Consider the following 18,465-nt stretch of genomic DNA (forward strand, 5'->3'; position numbering starts at 1 on the left):
TACTCACAGAGCTTTGAAAACGTTGTGTGAAAATTTACGTGCACTGAACTTTTCCCTTTGTCGGAAGGCGGAACTTTTCCCTCTGTCGGAGGTGGAACGGAGGAAGGCAGACGGATCCTTTCCAATGAGCGATGAACAGGTAACGGCTTCCTTCATTCGTTGGAAGTAAGTCAGCAAAGCATTCCTTATTCGAATCCCTTATTCAATTCGCTTGATATTGAGTAATATTTACTCACTCGAGCTAATTTTACCATTTGTAGCACTGAGTAAATGTTACTCAGAATTTGACAAATACCATATTTACTCAAAAGTGAGTAAACAAGCTTTGCTCACTATAGAGTAGTTCCACTTTTAACGAAAGTGAGTGAAATTGTACTCACTTTAGAGTAACATTGAACGAGCGTGTATAATAGAACTGAAAATGAAAAAAAAGTCAAAATGTCAAAATGTGAGTAATATTGATTTAGAAGACTGAGTAACTTCTACTCCGTTTTTAAATTGACAACAAGTTTTACTCACAGTGCTTTGAAAATGTTGTGTAAAAATTCACGTTTACTGAACTTTTCCCTTTGTCGGAGGCAGAACCAGATTATAAAGGCACATTATCGAAATGATTACGCGCAGGTTGAATGCGGTAAGAAAGTGTTCAGTCATATAGCAAGTATTTTATTTATTTTTTCTGTATAAGAATACATCAGTGCATTTCTACGAATGCTGTACAAAAGGTAGGAAGGTAGACGGATCCTTTCCAATGACCGATGAACAGGTAGCGGCTTCCTTCATTCGTTGGATAGAAGTAAGTTAGTATTTGTTTAAAGCAAACAATTCCATATTCATTCCGAATGATATTGGGTAATATTTACTCACTAGAGCTAATTTTCCTATTTGTAGCACTGAGTAAATGTTACTCAGAGTTTGACATATACCATATTTACTCAAAAGTGAGTAAACAAGCTTTACTCACTATAAGCTGCCCTTACACGTGACAATATTATTGTCAATCCAAAGTATTGTCAATACCATCAATCCAATTGGTTTGATAACTAGAGTCCGAGTTTTTCGAGAAATTCAAGTGTTTGGTGCTTTAAATATTGCAAATGAATATTAAAATATTGAGAGAAGAGGACATTGCACATATTTAACAGTTTCTCTCTGGAGAGAAAGTATTGTCGGATTGATGGGCAGTTTTGATTTTTTGACAATATTTTCGTCAATCCAATGAAGTTTCCATTACACGATCAAAAGTATTGTCAATACTCCTTGTATTGACAATAATATTGTCTCGTGTAATGGCTGCTATAGAGAAGTTCCACTTTTAACGAAAGTGAGTGAAATTGTACTCACTTTAGAGTAACATTGAACGAGCGTGTACTGTAATCGTAAGTCAAAATCAGAGATGCCAGATATGCACAGATTAATCGTACTGAAAAATATGAACACTTACTGACACTGATTCTTTAACTTATGAAGATTGTTTGTGATAACGTTACTGAAATATAATATAATGTTCATACAGAGTTTTTATTTGCCGGTACCTGTTTTTAAATGGTTACGAAAACGATCCCGTTCACAAGGTTTTTATGAAATTTTCGATAAATTACCTGGCATCCCTGGTCAAAATGCAATTTTGATGATAACCAACCAATGTTTGTGTACGTTGTAGTTTCTGTGTTGGCTGAACAGTTCATTTTACTTATGAAGATTACGAAATTAAATTGAAATTTTGTGTTAGTCAGTCTGGAAAGACAAGTACAAAAAAAATTGAAATCTGATAAATAACATACGATAATCTTTTTCAACTGATAAACGGCGGAAAAAGGTATGTCATGAGCAATAGATTAACTTAGACTTTGTAACAGAGTGTGTGTTTTTAATGACGTGTAGAATATAGCATCAACATAAAAACAGGTATATAATCAGCAAAACTTGTAAGTATCGTCTGCCAGGTTGGAAGTTTTATTTCCTCCCGCCCCTTCAGTGAATAAACAAAACCATTCTTTACCGACTACCACAAGTGGAAGATCGCCTTCTCGCGGAAAGTTCAAAGTGTTCCAGCATCATTACGTGTCAGAGCAGTGGATCGATTAGTCACTCGAAATTTTACTCCAAAGAAAAGTCATGGGAGCTGCAGAAAAAATGCGAGCGCTTATCTTAGTCGGTGGATACGGAACCCGTTTGCGGCCACTTACTCTGAGCACACCAAAACCGCTGGTAGAGTTTGCGAATAAACCCATTTTGCTTCATCAGATAGAGGCACTCGTTGAGGCTGGGGTAAATCAGGTTGGTTACTAAGAAAAAAATATTGGATTGTTAAAAATACAAAGAAATGTGATTAACTGTTTTTAGGTTATATTGGCGGTGTCCTATCGCGCAGAACAAATGGAAGCTGAACTGAGACAAAAGGTGGAAAAATTGGGTGTTAAACTAATATTTTCACACGAAACAGAACCACTGGGTACTGCTGGTCCACTGGCACTTGCTAAAGACATTCTCTCCGAGAGTTCTGAACCGTTTTATGTGCTGAATTCAGATGTAATTTGTGACTTTCCATTTAAAGAACTGGAACAGTTTCATCGACGTCACGGAAAAGAAGGTACCATTGTAGTAACCAAAGTGGAAGAACCATCCAAGTATGGTGTAGTGTTATACGCTGAGGATGGCTGCATCAAAAATTTCATTGAAAAACCTCAGGAATTTGTTAGTAATAAAATTAACGCCGGCATGTACATTCTGAACCCATCGGTGTTATCGAGGATACAATTGAAACCTACCTCGATTGAAAAGGAAGTTTTTCCCATTATGTCACGGGAACAACAACTGTTTGCATTTGAACTAAACGGTTTCTGGATGGACATCGGCCAACCAAGGGATTTCCTCTCCGGAATGTGCCTGTACCTGAATTCTGTACGCCAGCGACAGCCAAAAATCCTATATGATGGTCCCGCGAAATACGTCGGCAATGTGCTTGTGGATCCGAGCGCCAAAATCGGAGCAGGCTGTAGGATAGGTCCAAACGTGACTATCGGTCCCGATGTGGTAATCGAAGATGGTGTGTGTATAAAGCGTTGCACTATTTTGCGTGGTGCCGTAATAAAATCACATTCGTGGCTAGAAAGTTGTATCATCGGATGGCGCTGTATGGTTGGCCGATGGGTACGATTAGAGGGTACTACTGTGCTTGGGGAGGATGTAATAGTGCAGGATGAAATCTACATCAACGGTGGACAGGTACTACCTCATAAAAGCATAGCGCTGAGCGTACCCGAACCTCAAATTATAATGTAGTGTACAGTTACGGAGGAATTGTCTGTATTGTTTTATTTAAATACTGCAAGATGTTGATCCATTTCGTGCTGCTGATCAGACCAACTATGATAGATTGAAACATCCAATTTTCGATTTGCCAAAAATAATCCCTGTGCATTTAAAAAAAAATTTTTTGTTTATGTTCATCTAATCAGATGTTATGAGAATATTTTTTATCTAAATTTTATTTTATTTTGTTTTCAAAATCAATATATCTGCATTCCAGTCTAATACAATTCAGACGTAGTTTTCAACCGCACATAATATCACACTTTATCAATAAAAACAAATAAATATACATTTAAGCTGTTGACGTCGAGCTTGGAACTATCTCCCACAGATCTTTGAGGGTATATCCATCCTTAATCGCTTCCATAGCGAAACCTAGCTCCTTGCAGTAGAAAGGTGTTCGCTGTTTTCCTCCCGGATCCGAATCGGCAAGATATGACGTAAATTTACTGTTAATCTCACCAACAGCTGACTGGTCCAGCTCTTCAATATCATCGATAGATTCCGTTGGAGGCCGCACAATATCCGGTCTCTGCTCGTAAAATACACCGAATAGTGGAGTCTCCGTGTAGACACTGTGAAGCGACTGAAGCTCTTTGTATACGTCGGTCAATTTGTCCTGGGGATCAATGCGAAATCCAAGCACGTAGGAACCAGCCGTATCGAGCGTCTGGATAACCAAGGCAGGGCCGTATTTAGATTCACGAATGCGTATATTTGAAATTTGAATGTATGGCAACGATATGTTGAAACTGTTGTTCATTTCGGCAAACCAAACCAACCTAACATTAGTAAAAATGAAAATTCCCAAATTTCCCTGATCGCTTGATAGGTTCCAGACACCACTGATTTTGTTAAATACTTGTTCTTGGGGTAAAACATTTAATTGACCGGCACTAACAATTGATGATCGTAACTTCAGTTCTCGGTGAAGAAACGAAGCTTGGTACAATCGATAAATATCGAAGATAGCCGAAAAATGACGTGTGTTGTTGATCGTCAGATTGGTGAAAACAAACTCAAACCGAGAATTGTTTGCAACGCTGAGAATGTGCAATGCCTGTGTAGTTCCTCGTACTCTGGAAACAACGGTTTTTGTATTCATCGTTAGGACACAGGTGAACCCGATCGACAGACTGAACCGGTTTGTAGTTACGGAATACCAAATAATTCGTAAATTCGTCACCAACAGACGACCTCGATCACCGAGATTACCTTTAGTGTCCTCGATTGAGTCTAGAATTTCAAATATCTTCTCACCACTGCGAATCGTGTTATATCTGAAATCCAACGAATAATCGCTGTTAGACTAATGCCGTTTTTCATTGAAAAACACTGGTGGCGTGGATTGCTCTGGTTTTGCACTTTCGAGCAGAAATGCAACCTTCTGACGGTGTTTCATTGCGATTTCTGCTCGAAAGTGCAAAACCAGAGCAATCCACGCCACCAGTGTTTTTCAATGAAAAACGCCATAAGTCCGCCATAGAAACCTCGTTTACTCACATACTGACGATATCAAACTTGACTTCTCTATCCTCCCAGACGGGTTTCAGATTCATGATGATCAGTAAGTTTAGTTTTTTTCGACTAAAGGAATAATCCGGGACAATGTTTCGTTTGTAATTTTTTATCGCTATGACTACTTTCATATTTTGTGCGCATGTGCCCTTCGTGACATATTTCGCGCCACCGGAAATAATCTGGAGTGGAATTATACCGAACATGTGTATTTTTGTATATCGTTCATTTATACCCGGCTTTATCCTGATTACGGTTGTTTGTAGGGTACCGAGCATGTAATTTTTTTTTCATTGAGTTTGAGCAAGCAAATTTCTTCTTCTGACTGGTAATAATAAATCCTATAGTTTGAAAAGTCACAGTTTGCATCATTTCAGATAGTTTTGGCATATGTTACATTTTGATTTCGAATCAATGACGGTAACAGAGATAAATTCATCTAACCTACATCGTAGGAAAATTGAACTTACTACGTCAGAAAAACATCGAAATATGGCTACCCTTCTTCCTATTTCATTCATTCGTAAATGCTAAATGGACGCGAAATGGTAATCTTGATCTGATTAAAATACATAGTATTGTAAAACGCCTACCTATGAACATAAGCAAAGACATCATATTAACAAGATATCCAGCTCTCACATTTCCCGAACAAATAATTGGCAACATCCTTTTTTGCGAGCATGCCGCCCTCAGGTGAGTCCACATCGAATCTCATACATAGAAGTAGGGGAGAGAAATGTCAAATTCGTACGCGCCAAAATAGCAGGGCTGCGCACCCATACAATTGACATGACATGTTGAATGAGACGCCGTGCGATGGCGTTGCTGAACTGAAGATTGAAATCGCTCCAAGCTGACAGGGTATTGAACAATCCAATCAGCGTGGTCACCACGAGATAGCGTTATGGTGATTGTTTTGACATATCCCATGTATTTAGAGAAATTTTTGAAGAATTTTTCAATTTAATTGAGTTTGAAAGAACGCAGATGGCAAAACCTTACAAATATGGGTAAGAAAAACGATTATTCACGTGTTGTCATCAAACATATGATTTCAAATTGTCCTATACTCTTGACAATCTCGGATGAAATTTGAAATTTTCAATTCACATACAGATTTGATCTAGATGATAAAATATGATTGAATAGACTAGTCATAAAACTTTTGATCATAATTTATCAATTAATGTCAAAATCCAACCCAAAAAACAAAGAATATCTCAGATATGAAAACAGTGCCCAACCTCACTTCTTCGAATTTGGTATTTCATGTTACGATTTCTCCATAAACATCAATCAAACATACCACGGAAAGTTACTGAATCATTAAAGATCGATTTTTTTACCAAATTATCACACGTTTTTGTATGTTAGTATTTGATTCATAAGAAAATAAAATAAAAACCGTGCATTTTGTCCGAATCTTCAAGCAAAATCTGAAAATTATCACCATCGCTTAGTTCAAAGCTCACCACTCGGGCAGCGTAGCGATCGCAAAAGAGTTGGTTGGATTCTTCAATTGAACAGTATTGAAGAATCCAACCAACTCTTTTGCGATCGCAGCGCTGCCCGAGTGGCGAGCTTTGAACTAAGCGATGGTGATAATTTTCAGATTTTGCTTGAAGATTCGAACAAAATGCAGGGTTTTTATTATTTTTTCTTATGAATCGAATACTAACATACAAAAACGTGTGAAAATTTGGTAAAAAAAATCGATCATTAATGATTCAGTAACTTACCGTTGTATGTTTGATTGATATTTATGGAGAAATCGTAACATGAAATACCAAATTCGAAGAAGTGAGGTTGGGTACTGTTTTCATATCTGGGATATTATTTGTTTTTATGGTTGGATTTTGAGATTAATTGATAAATTATGATCAAAAGTTGTTTTATTCGTCTATTTTCTCGTGTTTTTTCATCTAAATAAAATCTGTATGTGAACTGAAAATTTTAAATTTCATCCGAGATTGTCAAGAGTATAGGACAATTTGAAATCATATATTTGATGACAACACGTGAATAATCGTTTTTCTTACCCATATTTGTAAGGTTTTGCCATCTGCATTCTTTTAAACTCAAGTAAATTGAAAAATTCGTCAAAAATTTTTCTAAATACATGGGATATGTCAAAACAATCACCATAACTCTATCTCGTGGTGACCACGCTGATTGGATTGTTCAATTACTGTGACATTGCACGTGACTTATTCGAAAATTCTTACTGTGATGCATTAGTTGAGGATTTTATGCAGTCATGTGAGCATAAAGACTTGGTATGCTTTTAATTTTAACGTTTCATGTAAAGTAAATTTTTTTATACTTTCAGAGTACAATCCACAGACTAACAGACAGGACACTCAAATTAGATTCTTCAATTATTTTAACGGTCATTTCGAATATTCCTTTATTTGGGACAGTACTCACATGTGTCATGATGGCACCACGTTACCCTATCAAAAACATCCTGTCTGTCATCTAGACTGTGTTTATTTTTTTCATTTACCAACAGAGTTGCCATTCATACAGAATTACCTGTAATGTATTGATTTGTATACGTCCACGCGAATTTCATGCAGGATACAGATTTAAAACATATTGCCAAAACTATATACATAATTGTGCCTACTTCTCATCTTCCAACGCAATACAAAATCGAACCCGTTTTGTTACAATATTTACTTGCTTCTGGTCTGCCGCCACTTAATTTCGGGTGAAAACTACCAAAACAATAAAAAATAGTCTAGATGAACAACGTTGAGTCAAATAAATGGTTACCTTCAAACATCGCGAAAAAGTTAAATATATTATCAACGTAATCCAATAATTTATTGTGACGATTCATTTTCAAATATTTTGATGAAATCAGGCATCCCTGCAAGCAGCTGATCGGTGTTGACAAACGAGGGGAAACCAACTAGTAAAAAAACTTTTACACAACACAAGGGGTGTACAGATAGTAAATAGTTCGCGCAGTACAATATAGGTGGAGCTAGTGCATCACGAAAAATTATTTTATATAAGAATTTACTCATACTGTCATGTCTGTTAGTCTGTGATCCAGTTATCAGCACAGCGAAACAATTCACCAACTTGGGAGTACAATATCACCCACAATTGCGAATCGAATATGTAAAGCATAGAAAAGAAAATTCGATACAAATCGTCGTTTCGAACGATTTTGAAGGTGGGAATTAGCATTATATGCAAGCTCAAACGCAAGAGCCAATAAGGGATTGCTGCGTTGTTCAAAGCGCCCCTATAGGCGAATTGCTAGTTTGCCAAACAACCGTTAAAATTTTTGAACACATTGATATCTCTATTTGGAAGTCTGTTCACTGTGGTATGGTAAATCATGTACTTTTGTCGTGAATACGATTTACTTTACTATGAAGCGCCTTTTCTAAATTAGCCATATGGAAGAATGGGCAGAACTTAATCGTGAATATTTCAATTTCTATTAACGGCAGCAACATAATTCTTTCACAATTTCATCAAAAATGTGATCAGGAATAATATTTTTAACAGTGTGAGATAACCACAAACAACTCAAAAATTAAGTTTTCTAAAATTTTGCAAACAACGCGGAAAACTCTTTACTTTCGCTTGGGTTTTCCGCGCAAGGACGACGATTTTGAGGTAGTCAGGTACATAACTTCAACTGAACGTTATAAAAGAGAAACGGTGGTTGAAAATCGATCTTAATTCGTCATCTAACACTCGATGTGGATAGACGAATAACCTACTACGACTAATTTCTTTTATTTTGTTTTATCTTTTATTCGCAGCTGTCTAACTACCCAAGCTATGGGTAAAACGCGCCAAACGATCCGAGAAAGGATGCTAAGCGTCTGAAGCCAAGTGATGTACAGGTAAACGACCGTTTGCTGAGTAACAACCAATACGCTGATCTGCCAGTTAATGTCGAAGAGGAATTGCAGAAGAAGCAAAAATGCCGCCTTTCTACCTGAAGGGCTTCCCACCGACTCTACGCTCGGATTTCAACACGCTGATCAGCAAAGGACTACAGGTAACAATCCGTTTATGTACTGAAGGCTACAAAATAACCGTTCCGGCTTTGAACCACTACAAATCAGTGGAATGTTACATGAAGCAGACAAAAGCGGAATACTTCACACACGATATTGCCGCCAACAAATCTATGAAGATTGTACTTCGAGGACTACCCGACATGATGGAAGCCGAACTAAACCAGGCACTGTCGGAGGCTGGACTAAAGCCTGCGATGGTGTTTAAAATGAAACGACACAACACGGACAAAAAGTATCGAGATCAACTGTACTTGGTTCATCTGGAGAAGGGCTCCATCACCATGAGTCAACCAAAAACCATAAAATCGTTATTCCATATAATCATCGAATGGCAAAAGTATAAACTGATACATCGGGATGTCACACAGTGCACGAACTATTTGAACTACGGCCATGGAGACCGAAGAGGGATATTAAAATTTGCCGCCACTTTCTCACAGCAATCCAAAAGATTCAGCCGCTGGATCACAAAAAGATTCTTCCTCCAAAATCCCTCCTGGATGGGGCAATAATCAACCACAAGCAAAGGATGACTCTGGTGACTTATTCTCTGCTGAACAACTAATCGTCATTTTTGAAACAATGACAACAAAACTAGGGAACTGCAGAACGCGGTTAGATCAAATCAACGCCTTAAGCAAATTGATCATCGAATATGCAATATAATGAGTTGCTTGTAGTAAATTGGAATGCTTGCTCATTCAGGAGCAAAACTGCTGAATTGTCCGACTTTCTTCAAGAGAAGAATGCCGATATTGCTATTTTAACTGAAACTCATCTTAAACCTGAAATTTCTATTTTTATTTCCAATTACAGAATTCACAGGCTCGACAGGACAATTACCAGAGGAGGGGGATTTGCCATTGCCATTAAACGATCCATTCAGCACACGCTTCTGTCTGCCTTTAAATTACAACTTATAGAAGCCATCGGAAATGAGATTACAACGACGATAGGACCCATCATCATCATTGCAGCGTACTGCCCCAAACAAACCAATCTTCGAGATGGTACGTGTGCATCATTGAAACGAGATCTGGCTATGCTCACTCGACGACAGAACAAATTCATCATTGCTGGAGGCCTGGACGCACGCCATGAGCTGTGGGGAACAAAAGACAGAATCGAAACGGATTCGTACTTGCCGAAGATTACGAAGCTGGACAGTACAACCACAGACTAACAGACATGACAGTATGAGTAAATTCTTATAAAAATCATTTTTCGTAATGCATTAGTTCCACCTATATTGTACTGCGCGAACTATTTACTATCGGTACACCCCTTGTGTAACGTAAGAGTTTTTTTTTACTAGTTGGTTTCCCCTCGTTTGTCAACACCGATCAGCTGCTTGCAGGGATGCCTGATTTCATCGAAATATTTGATAATGAATCGTCACAATAAATTATTGGATTACGTTGATAATAAATTTAACTTTTTTAGCGATGTTGGAAGGTAAACATTTATTTTTCTCAACGTTGTTCATCTAGATTTTTTTTGATTGTGTTGGTAATTTTCTCCCGAAATTAAGTGGCGGCAGACCAGAAGCAAGTAAATATTGTAACAAAACGGGTTCGATTTTGTATTGCGTTGGAGGATTAGAAGTAGGCACAATTCTGTATATAGTTTTGGCAATATGTATTAAATCTGTATCCTGCATGATATTTGCATGGAGGTATACAAATCCATACATTACAGGTAAATCTGTATGAATGGCAACTCGGTTGGTAAATGAAAAAAAATAAACACAGTCTAGATGACAGACAGGATGTTTTGGATAGGGTAACGTGGCGCCATCATGACATATGCGAGTACTGTCCCAACTAAAGGAATATTCGAAATGACCGTTTATATGGTTAAAGAATCTAATTTGAGTGTCCTGTCTGTTAGTCTGTGGTACAACATCCTCGCTCCGGATCAACCAACGCGACTTTCCAAATCGGGAGTTCATTCCATTTTGGATATATTCATCAGCAACATCGCCATAGACAGCTCTCCGGTTGTCTTCAACGAGCTCTCTTCCGACCACTTTCCAGTAATATTGACGTTGGGATCTTCACCTCGGAGGAACTATTATCGCACCGACTGGGTCCAATTTCCACAAATCGCCGACCAACTTATTAATATCGATTTGTCACTTGATTCCCCGATGGAAATCGATGCGGCCCTTTCTTACTTCCAGCATTCAATCACAGTCGCTCGTGATAGGACGGTTCTAGTACAACATATGCCGAGTTCCTCTCTTCAAATTGACAGTGTCACCAAGAAACTCATCCGACTTCGAAATATCTACCGGAGGCAGTATCAACGTACTGCCATCCTAGATAAGAAGACCTGTTATAACAACTTAACTAGGATAATCCAGGAAAGGATAAGTGAGCTTTGCAACAGGAACTTCCAGCAAAAGCTTCGAGAAATTCTCGATCAACTAATTGATATTCGGAAGTATAAAGAAAGAGTGTCAGTTTTATTCGTATTCATGACATCCAGTTATGTCTCTTAGATTACGCACCTGTCCTTTTTCTTTTATCTCTTATTGTTGGAGAAGCTCGACTGACCGGAAACAATACGATTTCACATATTTTCATGACGATATCGCTCACAATCGCTGACAATCTACTGCTGGCAGTTGAAAATCATTTAACTCATGATGCTAACTCGATCGAATTTCAGACGAATTGAATATGGAAGTATTCCACACGATTTTTATGTACATACGTTGGAGATATTACGTGCGACAAGCTTTCTTTATTTGTGGCATTCCAGATGCATTTATTGTACGTATTTGTTTCCAGCTGGCAAATATAAATGACTATGATTATGATTGCAGAATAATCGATGCCGTTTGGGTGGTGTAAAAGGTTCAAAACATTCACCAGAGCTGCCTACACCGCGCAGAAGCTGTCCATGCATATGATATTCACGGTTTTGTCCAAAATAACCGGTTCTATGACTAACTACACTATTGTCTGTTCAGAACAGTCATCAGAGATAGAATTTATTACAATGAAATACATCAAATCAAATTTGATTTCCCTAATCAGCAGTTTGGTTTTACGATAAAATAGATTCAATTGTTTACAAGTCCTGTTGGCTTTATCCTAGTACCTGACGGTCGAGTGCTTGTTTGATTTTGTGACGGTGATTCCTTGTGATTCTGTTTCACCATATACTTTGTGACATTATAATTGTAGAAGAAATTCTTCCCGTACTCAAACGACGCTATCATGATGGCGCAGGCTGGGGCTACTTTGAACAACCGAGGCGTTAGTCCAGCAAACAGACCTTTGATACCGTTATTGATGTAAATCCTTCTCATTGTTTCAAATGTTCCAGCACTTTTAGTCGGTAATCTTTTACCACCATTGTCGGCATAAAGAAATTTTTCGCCAAACTCTATTTGCTGATGCGTTTTAACAACGTCAAAAGGAACGGTAAGAAAAGCTGCTACGCCACCGGATATTGCTCCGCCCATGAAACTAAAACCAAACGACGGTTGCGTCACATTACTTCGCTTCTTAATTGTTTCGTACGTAGTCCAATAGATTCCACTGAACGGCACATCACGCAGAATGGTTGGAAAAAATCCTTTCCACAGACCGAAAATACCGTGCAACCTGAGCATGCTTCGAACGGCACGTCCGACTTCACTGTAACTCATTTTCTCCGATTGCATCTTTGTGCGAACCAGCTCCAACGGGTTGACAATCGAAACAGCGAGTACACGAGCAGAACTTCCCGCAAGCAAGGGAAACCAAAACGGTATTTCTTCACCCAGTCCTTTACTTTTGATCCAGAAATCTTTCAATTGTATCCGAATCTGTTCATACGCAACAAAATATATAACAGTAGTTGGTAGGGCTAGAATAAGCGTTGGCCCCAAACCAGACCAAAGCGCATTAACTCCTTCGTGACGGCTGATTTTGACAAACGCATCGATGGTTCCATTGAAATGAACCGTCGTTTTGGAGAAAGCAGACATGGTACCACCAGGTCCACAAGGGCACAAATGGTCCATCAATCCATTGCAGTACAAATAGCATTTATTTGATAGCATCATCTTCTGTTGGGTTTGCAGGCGTGTCTTCACCACATCTAGCGGAGTCACTGTAACCAATCGAAACAGCCGAGTAAATCTTAGAATCGAACCGTTATGAAAATCATTACTTACTGAAAAGTGAGGTGACCAAAGCTCCACTACACGACGATACTATTTGTTGGTATGGTCGAATTCGGAATCGACTATCATCCATATCGACACCTGGTGCCGGATTTGATCCAGAGGACATTATTCTTTTACAATTTACGATGTTAAGAAAAAATTTAAATCTCTTCGAGTTTATTCGAATCTGACTGTCATTGTAATATTTTTACGGAACAGCAAATATCTGCCTACTCTGACAGAAGAGATGATAGCAGCAATCCACAAATGATAATAATAGTCTTATCAGTGTACTTCAGAAGCGGATGATAGAAACTTTCGGACGACCGCAAATATATAATTTGGTGAAATGAAAATCCTATAGTTGAGCGGCGTAATCAGCAGAAGTGTATGCACCAAGTAAATAAGTCAAAACAAAGCTGCAAAGCATGCTGCAACCGCAACCGCAAGGTTCACGAAATGGTGACACAACTACATGGATGCCAGATAATTTATTGATAATAGCTCACTTAGAGCAAATTCAGCAGCTGCAAGATTCATATGGGTGGTCTATAATGTAAATGAAACTGAAACAAACGTATCCCCAGCAATCCGTTTTAGTTTTATTTATTCGACCAGTTCTACTGTCAAATTTAAAACTGGTCTACGATGCCGTTCTATTTTTTGTATATTTGAAACACGAGCAGAGATGCCATTTATTCAGATTTATCTGTATTATACAGATTTTTACATGCGCATACAGATTTAACACAGAGTACAGATTTATTACAGATTTCTTAAATTTAATACAGATTTATACAGATTTCACCAAAAGTATTAAGGAAAAAATTAAACTATCTATTAGTATTTGAGCTATCTATTAGTATTTGATTGCAATGACGAGATAAACGTTTAGGAATCAACGTACAAATCACTTTTTAAAATATATATTTTTTGTGCAGATATTTAATGAAGAACACTGAGATCCATTTATATTAAAATTTGTAACTAAATTGGACTTAAAAGTTAGACAAGTCTTGGCATCATGAAACATTATTGCCAGACTGACAGTTGTATTACCTGACTCGACGTTGCATATTGGATTTTAGAAATCCATCTTAACTTATGAAGTGAACATTTTCAAATTAGACAAGTTTATGGCACCATAATACAATTGTTGTTGATAGGAAAAAACTATAAAATTTCGTCGATGAATATAATATAAGATATGAAATTTAATCTACCACTCTATAACCATAATCTATTAGAATAACACCTTTAAACATAATTGTATTGTAGAAATTTTATTTTATTAGCCAATACAGATAAATACAGATATTTTATACGAATCAATACAGATTTTCTATGAAAATATCTGGCATCTCTGAACACGAGTAAAACACTGCTGGGGCTGCCAGTTTTTCTTGTTTTAAAATCCAGATTTAAATTTTGTAACTGGCATAAATTATGCATCTAGAACTAAAACACTACTGAATATGCCCTTAGGGCATATTCAAGATAGAGTGCCTATAACCAGAGTGACGACATGTCATCCGTAATTTTGGCAACAATTCAAAACATTCCATTAGCTTTACATAGAATTGACAGGTCGTTTGCTCGTTTGGAACTGGGAGCTGTCATTCCAAACGAACAGCTGTCGCCACTCTGATTATAGTCACTCTAATTCAAGAGTGTTCTAGTTCTAGATGCATAATTTATGTCAGTTTTAAAATTTGAATCTAGAAATTATAACAAAATAAACTGGCATCTCCAGCAGCGTTTTATATGTGTTTCTAATATAGAAAGAATCAGAGATGCCAGATATTTTCATAGAAAATCTGTATTCTTTGTGTAAAAAATCTGTATTAATCTGTATTCACTAATAAATTGAAATTCTTACAACAAAATGATGATAAAAGATGTTATTCAAATAGATTGTGGTTGTAGGATGGTAGATTCAATCAGTCAATTCAACGACGAAGTTTCATAGTTTTTTATCCACAATTGAATTGCAATTCCAAATATTTATCTAGTTTGAAATTGATGACTTTATAATTTGACATGGAATTTCAACGCCCAATATGCAACGTCAAGTCGGTTCATACAACTCTCAGTTTGACAGTAAAGTTTCATGATGCCATTACTTCCTTAAATAAAGTACTGTCTCTGAGCGTATCTTTTTCCAAAAAATCATCTTTTCTGTTAGTTTTTCATTCATTTGACTTCTCCAATATATGTTTTCACTCAGTCATTGAAAAAAATTGAATATCAATTAAAATTGGTTTTGAATTATAATATAAATAGATTTCACAGATTTTCATATTAATTTGTGATTTGTCCGTTGATTGATAGACTTTTATATCGTCACTGGAATCAAATACTAAAAGATAGCTCAGACAGAAGAGTTAAATTTGTTCTTTCTTACTTCTTGTGACATCTGTATAAAATTTAGAAAATCTGCCTAAAATCTGTACTCTGTATTAAATCTGTATGCGTATGTAAAAATCTGTATAATACAGATAAATCTGTATAAATGGCATCTCTGGAAAGAATAGAACGGCAGTGTATACCAGTTTTAAATTTGACAGTAAAACTGGTCGAATAAATAAAACTAAAACGGATTGCTGGGGATACGTTTGTTTCAGTTTCATTTACATTATAGACCACCCATATGAATCTTGCAGTTGCTGAATTTGCTCTTAGGCTTTGCACCATTTTTCGCGGTTAATTCTTACTTTTGGTTGAAATCTGACACTCAAGAGTCATATTTCAACCAAAAGTTAAATTCAACCTTCAAATGGTTCAAACACTAAGAAAAAAAACCATAGTAACCGTAACCTGTTTTTCATTGTCATTTCAACTATACGCTTAAATCACAGACTAACAGACAGGACACTCAAATTAGATTCTTCAATCATTTTAACGGTCATTTTGAATATTCCTTTATTTGGGACAGTACTCACATGTGTCATTATGGCGCTACGTTATCCTATCAAAAACATCCTGTCTGTCATCTAGACTGTGTTTATTTTTTTCATTTACTAACAGAGTTGCCATTCATACAGAATTACCTGTAATCAGACCCTGTCAGCTTGGAGCGAAATCAATCTTCAGTTCAGCAACGCCATCGCACGGCATCACATTCAACATATCATGTCAATAGCGGCCCTTACACGAGTCATTAAAAATGTCATTACTAAAAAATAATATCATTTTAATGAACGTGTAATAGTGCACTAATGACGAAATTTCTAACAAATTTGAAATATATCATTAGTTAGTCATCATTTAAAATGACATTTTTAATGCTCGTGTAAGGGCCGCTAATTGTATGGGTGCGCAGCCCTGCTATTTTGGCGCGCACAAATTTGACATTTATCTCCCCTACTTCTATGTATGAGATTCGATGCGGACTCACTTGAGGGCGACATGCTCGCAAAAAAGGATGTTGCCAATGATTTGTTCGGGAAATGTCAGAGCTATATCTTGTTAATATGATGTCTTTGCTGTAATGTATTGATTTGTATACGTCCATGCGAATTTCATGTAGGATACAGATTTAATACATATTGCCAAAACTATGTACATAATTTTGCCTACTTCTCATCCTCCAACACAATACAAAATCGAACCCGCTTTGTTACAATATTTACTTGCTTCTGGTCTGCTGCCACTTAATTTCGGTTGAAAACTACCAACACAATAAAAAATAGTCTAGATGAACAACGATGAGTCAAATAAATGATTACCTTCCAACGTCGCGAAAAAGTTAAATATATTATCAACATAATCCAATAATTTATTGTGACGATTTATTTTCAAATATTTTGATGAAATCAGGCATCCCTGCAAGCAGCTGATCGGTGTTGACAAACGAGGGGAAACCAACTTGTAAAAAAACTTTTACATAACACAAGGGGTGTACAGATAGTAAATAGTTCGCGCAGTACAATATAGGTGGAACTAGTGCATCACGAAAAATTATTTTTATAAGAAATTACTCATACTGTCATGTCTGTTAGTCTGTGCTTAAATAGTAGCAACAATTATGCTATATGACTATTCACCATTTGTATTGTATAAATTACTATAGACAACAAAGACTACGACTTGGCTAAACCGACGACACGACCAGACACTCCGAAGAAAAATCGGAGTAGAAAGTGTCTGTGAGTGATTTTCCGTCAGTTACCACAAATTTAGCGACCCCTTGATAATGATAAAATTAATCTTTTTAGGCAACACTGTTCTCGTTGCTATGCGTTATTTGTCAAGGAACCGCAATTGTAGAAATAAACAAACTGTGGCTGACAGTTTCACCAGCGTGCCTAGATTTAAATCCCATACAAGGATTCTAAATTTAAGCTAGCGAGAAATGAAATCTCCCGCATCGTCGAGCTCCCGGGTTACGACATCGAATCATAAAATCCGTTAGAAATAAGAGCAACGACCGATGTCGTCGTTTAAAGGGCTAAAATAAAATAATGTAAGCACTTATCTCGAGCAGGGCTATGACCTCCTCGAAGAAGGAAGGAATAGCATAAAACACATGCCTCGAGACAAGTGAATGACCTCCTTGAAGGGAGGAGAAACAGCTGGATTTAACTTGTCATAGTTGGGATCGCAAGCTGGGCAATGTAAGGAAAAGAAGGAAATAAGGGGTCGTTGAATGCCTGTGTTCTCTCTCTTCCTTATAGCATAACCACGCATGCGCACAAGCCTAGGGAGGTAAGAAACACGAAATTCAGGCTTATGCGCAAGCGTGGAATAAATTAAGAATTAACATTAGACGTAAGTCTGTTCTAACTTGTAGTATATAAGCAAAATTTGTTAATCAAAAATAGTAGTAGCAACTCAAAGGTTAAACTGTATTTTTTAAAGAAAGAACGAGCCCCACATTGTTTGGTGGCTTCATCCAGAGAGGACAAGCCAAAAAAGAGTTTACCAGTAAAAGTGCTACCCAGGTCTTCTAAGACCTGAAAAGTGAACGAACATTTGTTCTAAGTGGTACGCAAGTTAGCGTATAAAGTGTAGTGCGGCCTAAGTCAGGCGCACTAAAAATCGAACATTCGTTCTAAGTGATACGCAAGTTAGCGTATAAAGTGTAGTGCGGCCTAAGTCAGGCGCACTAAAAATCGAACATTCGTTCTAAGTGATACGCAAGTTAGCGTATAAAGTGTAGTGCGGCCTAAGTCAGGCGCACTAAAAAGCGAACATTTGTTCTAAGTGATACGCAAGTTAGCGTATAAAGTGTAGTGCGGCCTAAGTCAGGCGCACTAAAAATCGAACATTTGTTCTAAGTGATACGCAAGTTAGCGTATAAAGTGTAGTGCGGCCTAAGTCAGGCGCACTAAAAAGCGAACATTTGTTCCAAGTCAATACGCAAGTTAGCGTATAAAGTGTAGTGCGGCCTAAGTCAGGCGCACTAAAAAGCGA

General features: G+C 37.3%; 3 protein-coding genes across 4 annotated transcripts; 1 reads left to right on the forward strand and 2 right to left on the reverse strand.

The window, feature by feature from the left end:
• Positions 1 to 1,619: 1,619 nt before the first annotated feature.
• Positions 1,620 to 3,546, forward strand: LOC131429429 (mannose-1-phosphate guanyltransferase beta). 2 transcript variants are annotated; one of them, XM_058593539.1, is made up of 3 exons: positions 1,620 to 1,819; positions 1,885 to 2,280; positions 2,347 to 3,546. In XM_058593539.1, the coding sequence occupies exons 2-3, from the start codon at positions 2,119 to 2,121 to the stop codon at positions 3,283 to 3,285; spliced, it is 1,101 nt and encodes a 366-aa protein (XP_058449522.1). In that variant the 5' UTR covers positions 1,620 to 1,819; positions 1,885 to 2,118; the 3' UTR covers positions 3,286 to 3,546. The 2 variants fall into 2 exon arrangements, with proteins under 2 accessions (XP_058449522.1, XP_058449523.1); XM_058593540.1 differs by having other exon boundaries at positions 1,934 to 2,280.
• LOC131429430 (Bardet-Biedl syndrome 5 protein homolog) lies at positions 3,490 to 4,919 on the reverse strand. The gene is made up of 2 exons (XM_058593541.1): positions 4,819 to 4,919; positions 3,490 to 4,595 (listed from the first exon to the last, which is right to left on the reverse strand). The coding sequence occupies exons 1-2, from the start codon at positions 4,872 to 4,874 to the stop codon at positions 3,608 to 3,610; spliced, it is 1,044 nt and encodes a 347-aa protein (XP_058449524.1). The 5' UTR covers positions 4,875 to 4,919; the 3' UTR covers positions 3,490 to 3,607.
• A 5,209-nt stretch (positions 4,920 to 10,128) lies between these two features.
• On the reverse strand, positions 10,129 to 13,667 carry LOC131429428 (probable mitochondrial glutathione transporter SLC25A40). The gene is made up of 2 exons (XM_058593538.1): positions 13,060 to 13,667; positions 10,129 to 12,995 (listed from the first exon to the last, which is right to left on the reverse strand). Exons 1-2 carry the CDS (start codon positions 13,175 to 13,177, stop codon positions 11,959 to 11,961), a joined length of 1,155 nt encoding a protein of 384 aa, XP_058449521.1. The 5' UTR covers positions 13,178 to 13,667; the 3' UTR covers positions 10,129 to 11,958.
• Between the last annotated feature and the right edge of the window lie 4,798 nt (positions 13,668 to 18,465).

The sequence above is a fragment of the Malaya genurostris genome, chromosome 2, assembly GCF_030247185.1.
Source record: "Malaya genurostris strain Urasoe2022 chromosome 2, Malgen_1.1, whole genome shotgun sequence".
NCBI classification, from domain to species: domain Eukaryota; kingdom Metazoa; phylum Arthropoda; class Insecta; order Diptera; family Culicidae; genus Malaya; species Malaya genurostris.

Coding starts and splice junctions, on each gene's coding strand:
- LOC131429429 (XM_058593539.1), top strand. CDS start 2,119: ATGGGAGCTGCAGAAAAAATGCGAGCGCTTATCTTAGTCGGTGGATAC. Junction 2,281..2,346: donor TTGAGGCTGGGGTAAATCAG/GTTGGTTACTAA, acceptor AACTGTTTTTAG/GTTATATTGGCGGTGTCCTA.
- LOC131429430 (XM_058593541.1), bottom strand. CDS start 4,874: ATGAATCTGAAACCCGTCTGGGAGGATAGAGAAGTCAAGTTTGATATC. Junction 4,596..4,818: donor AAGTTTGATATCGTCAGTAT/GTGAGTAAACGA, acceptor GTTGGATTTCAG/ATATAACACGATTCGCAGTG.
- LOC131429428 (XM_058593538.1), bottom strand. CDS start 13,177: ATGTCCTCTGGATCAAATCCGGCACCAGGTGTCGATATGGATGATAGT. Junction 12,996..13,059: donor TTTGGTCACCTCACTTTTCA/GTAAGTAATGAT, acceptor GATTGGTTACAG/TGACTCCGCTAGATGTGGTG.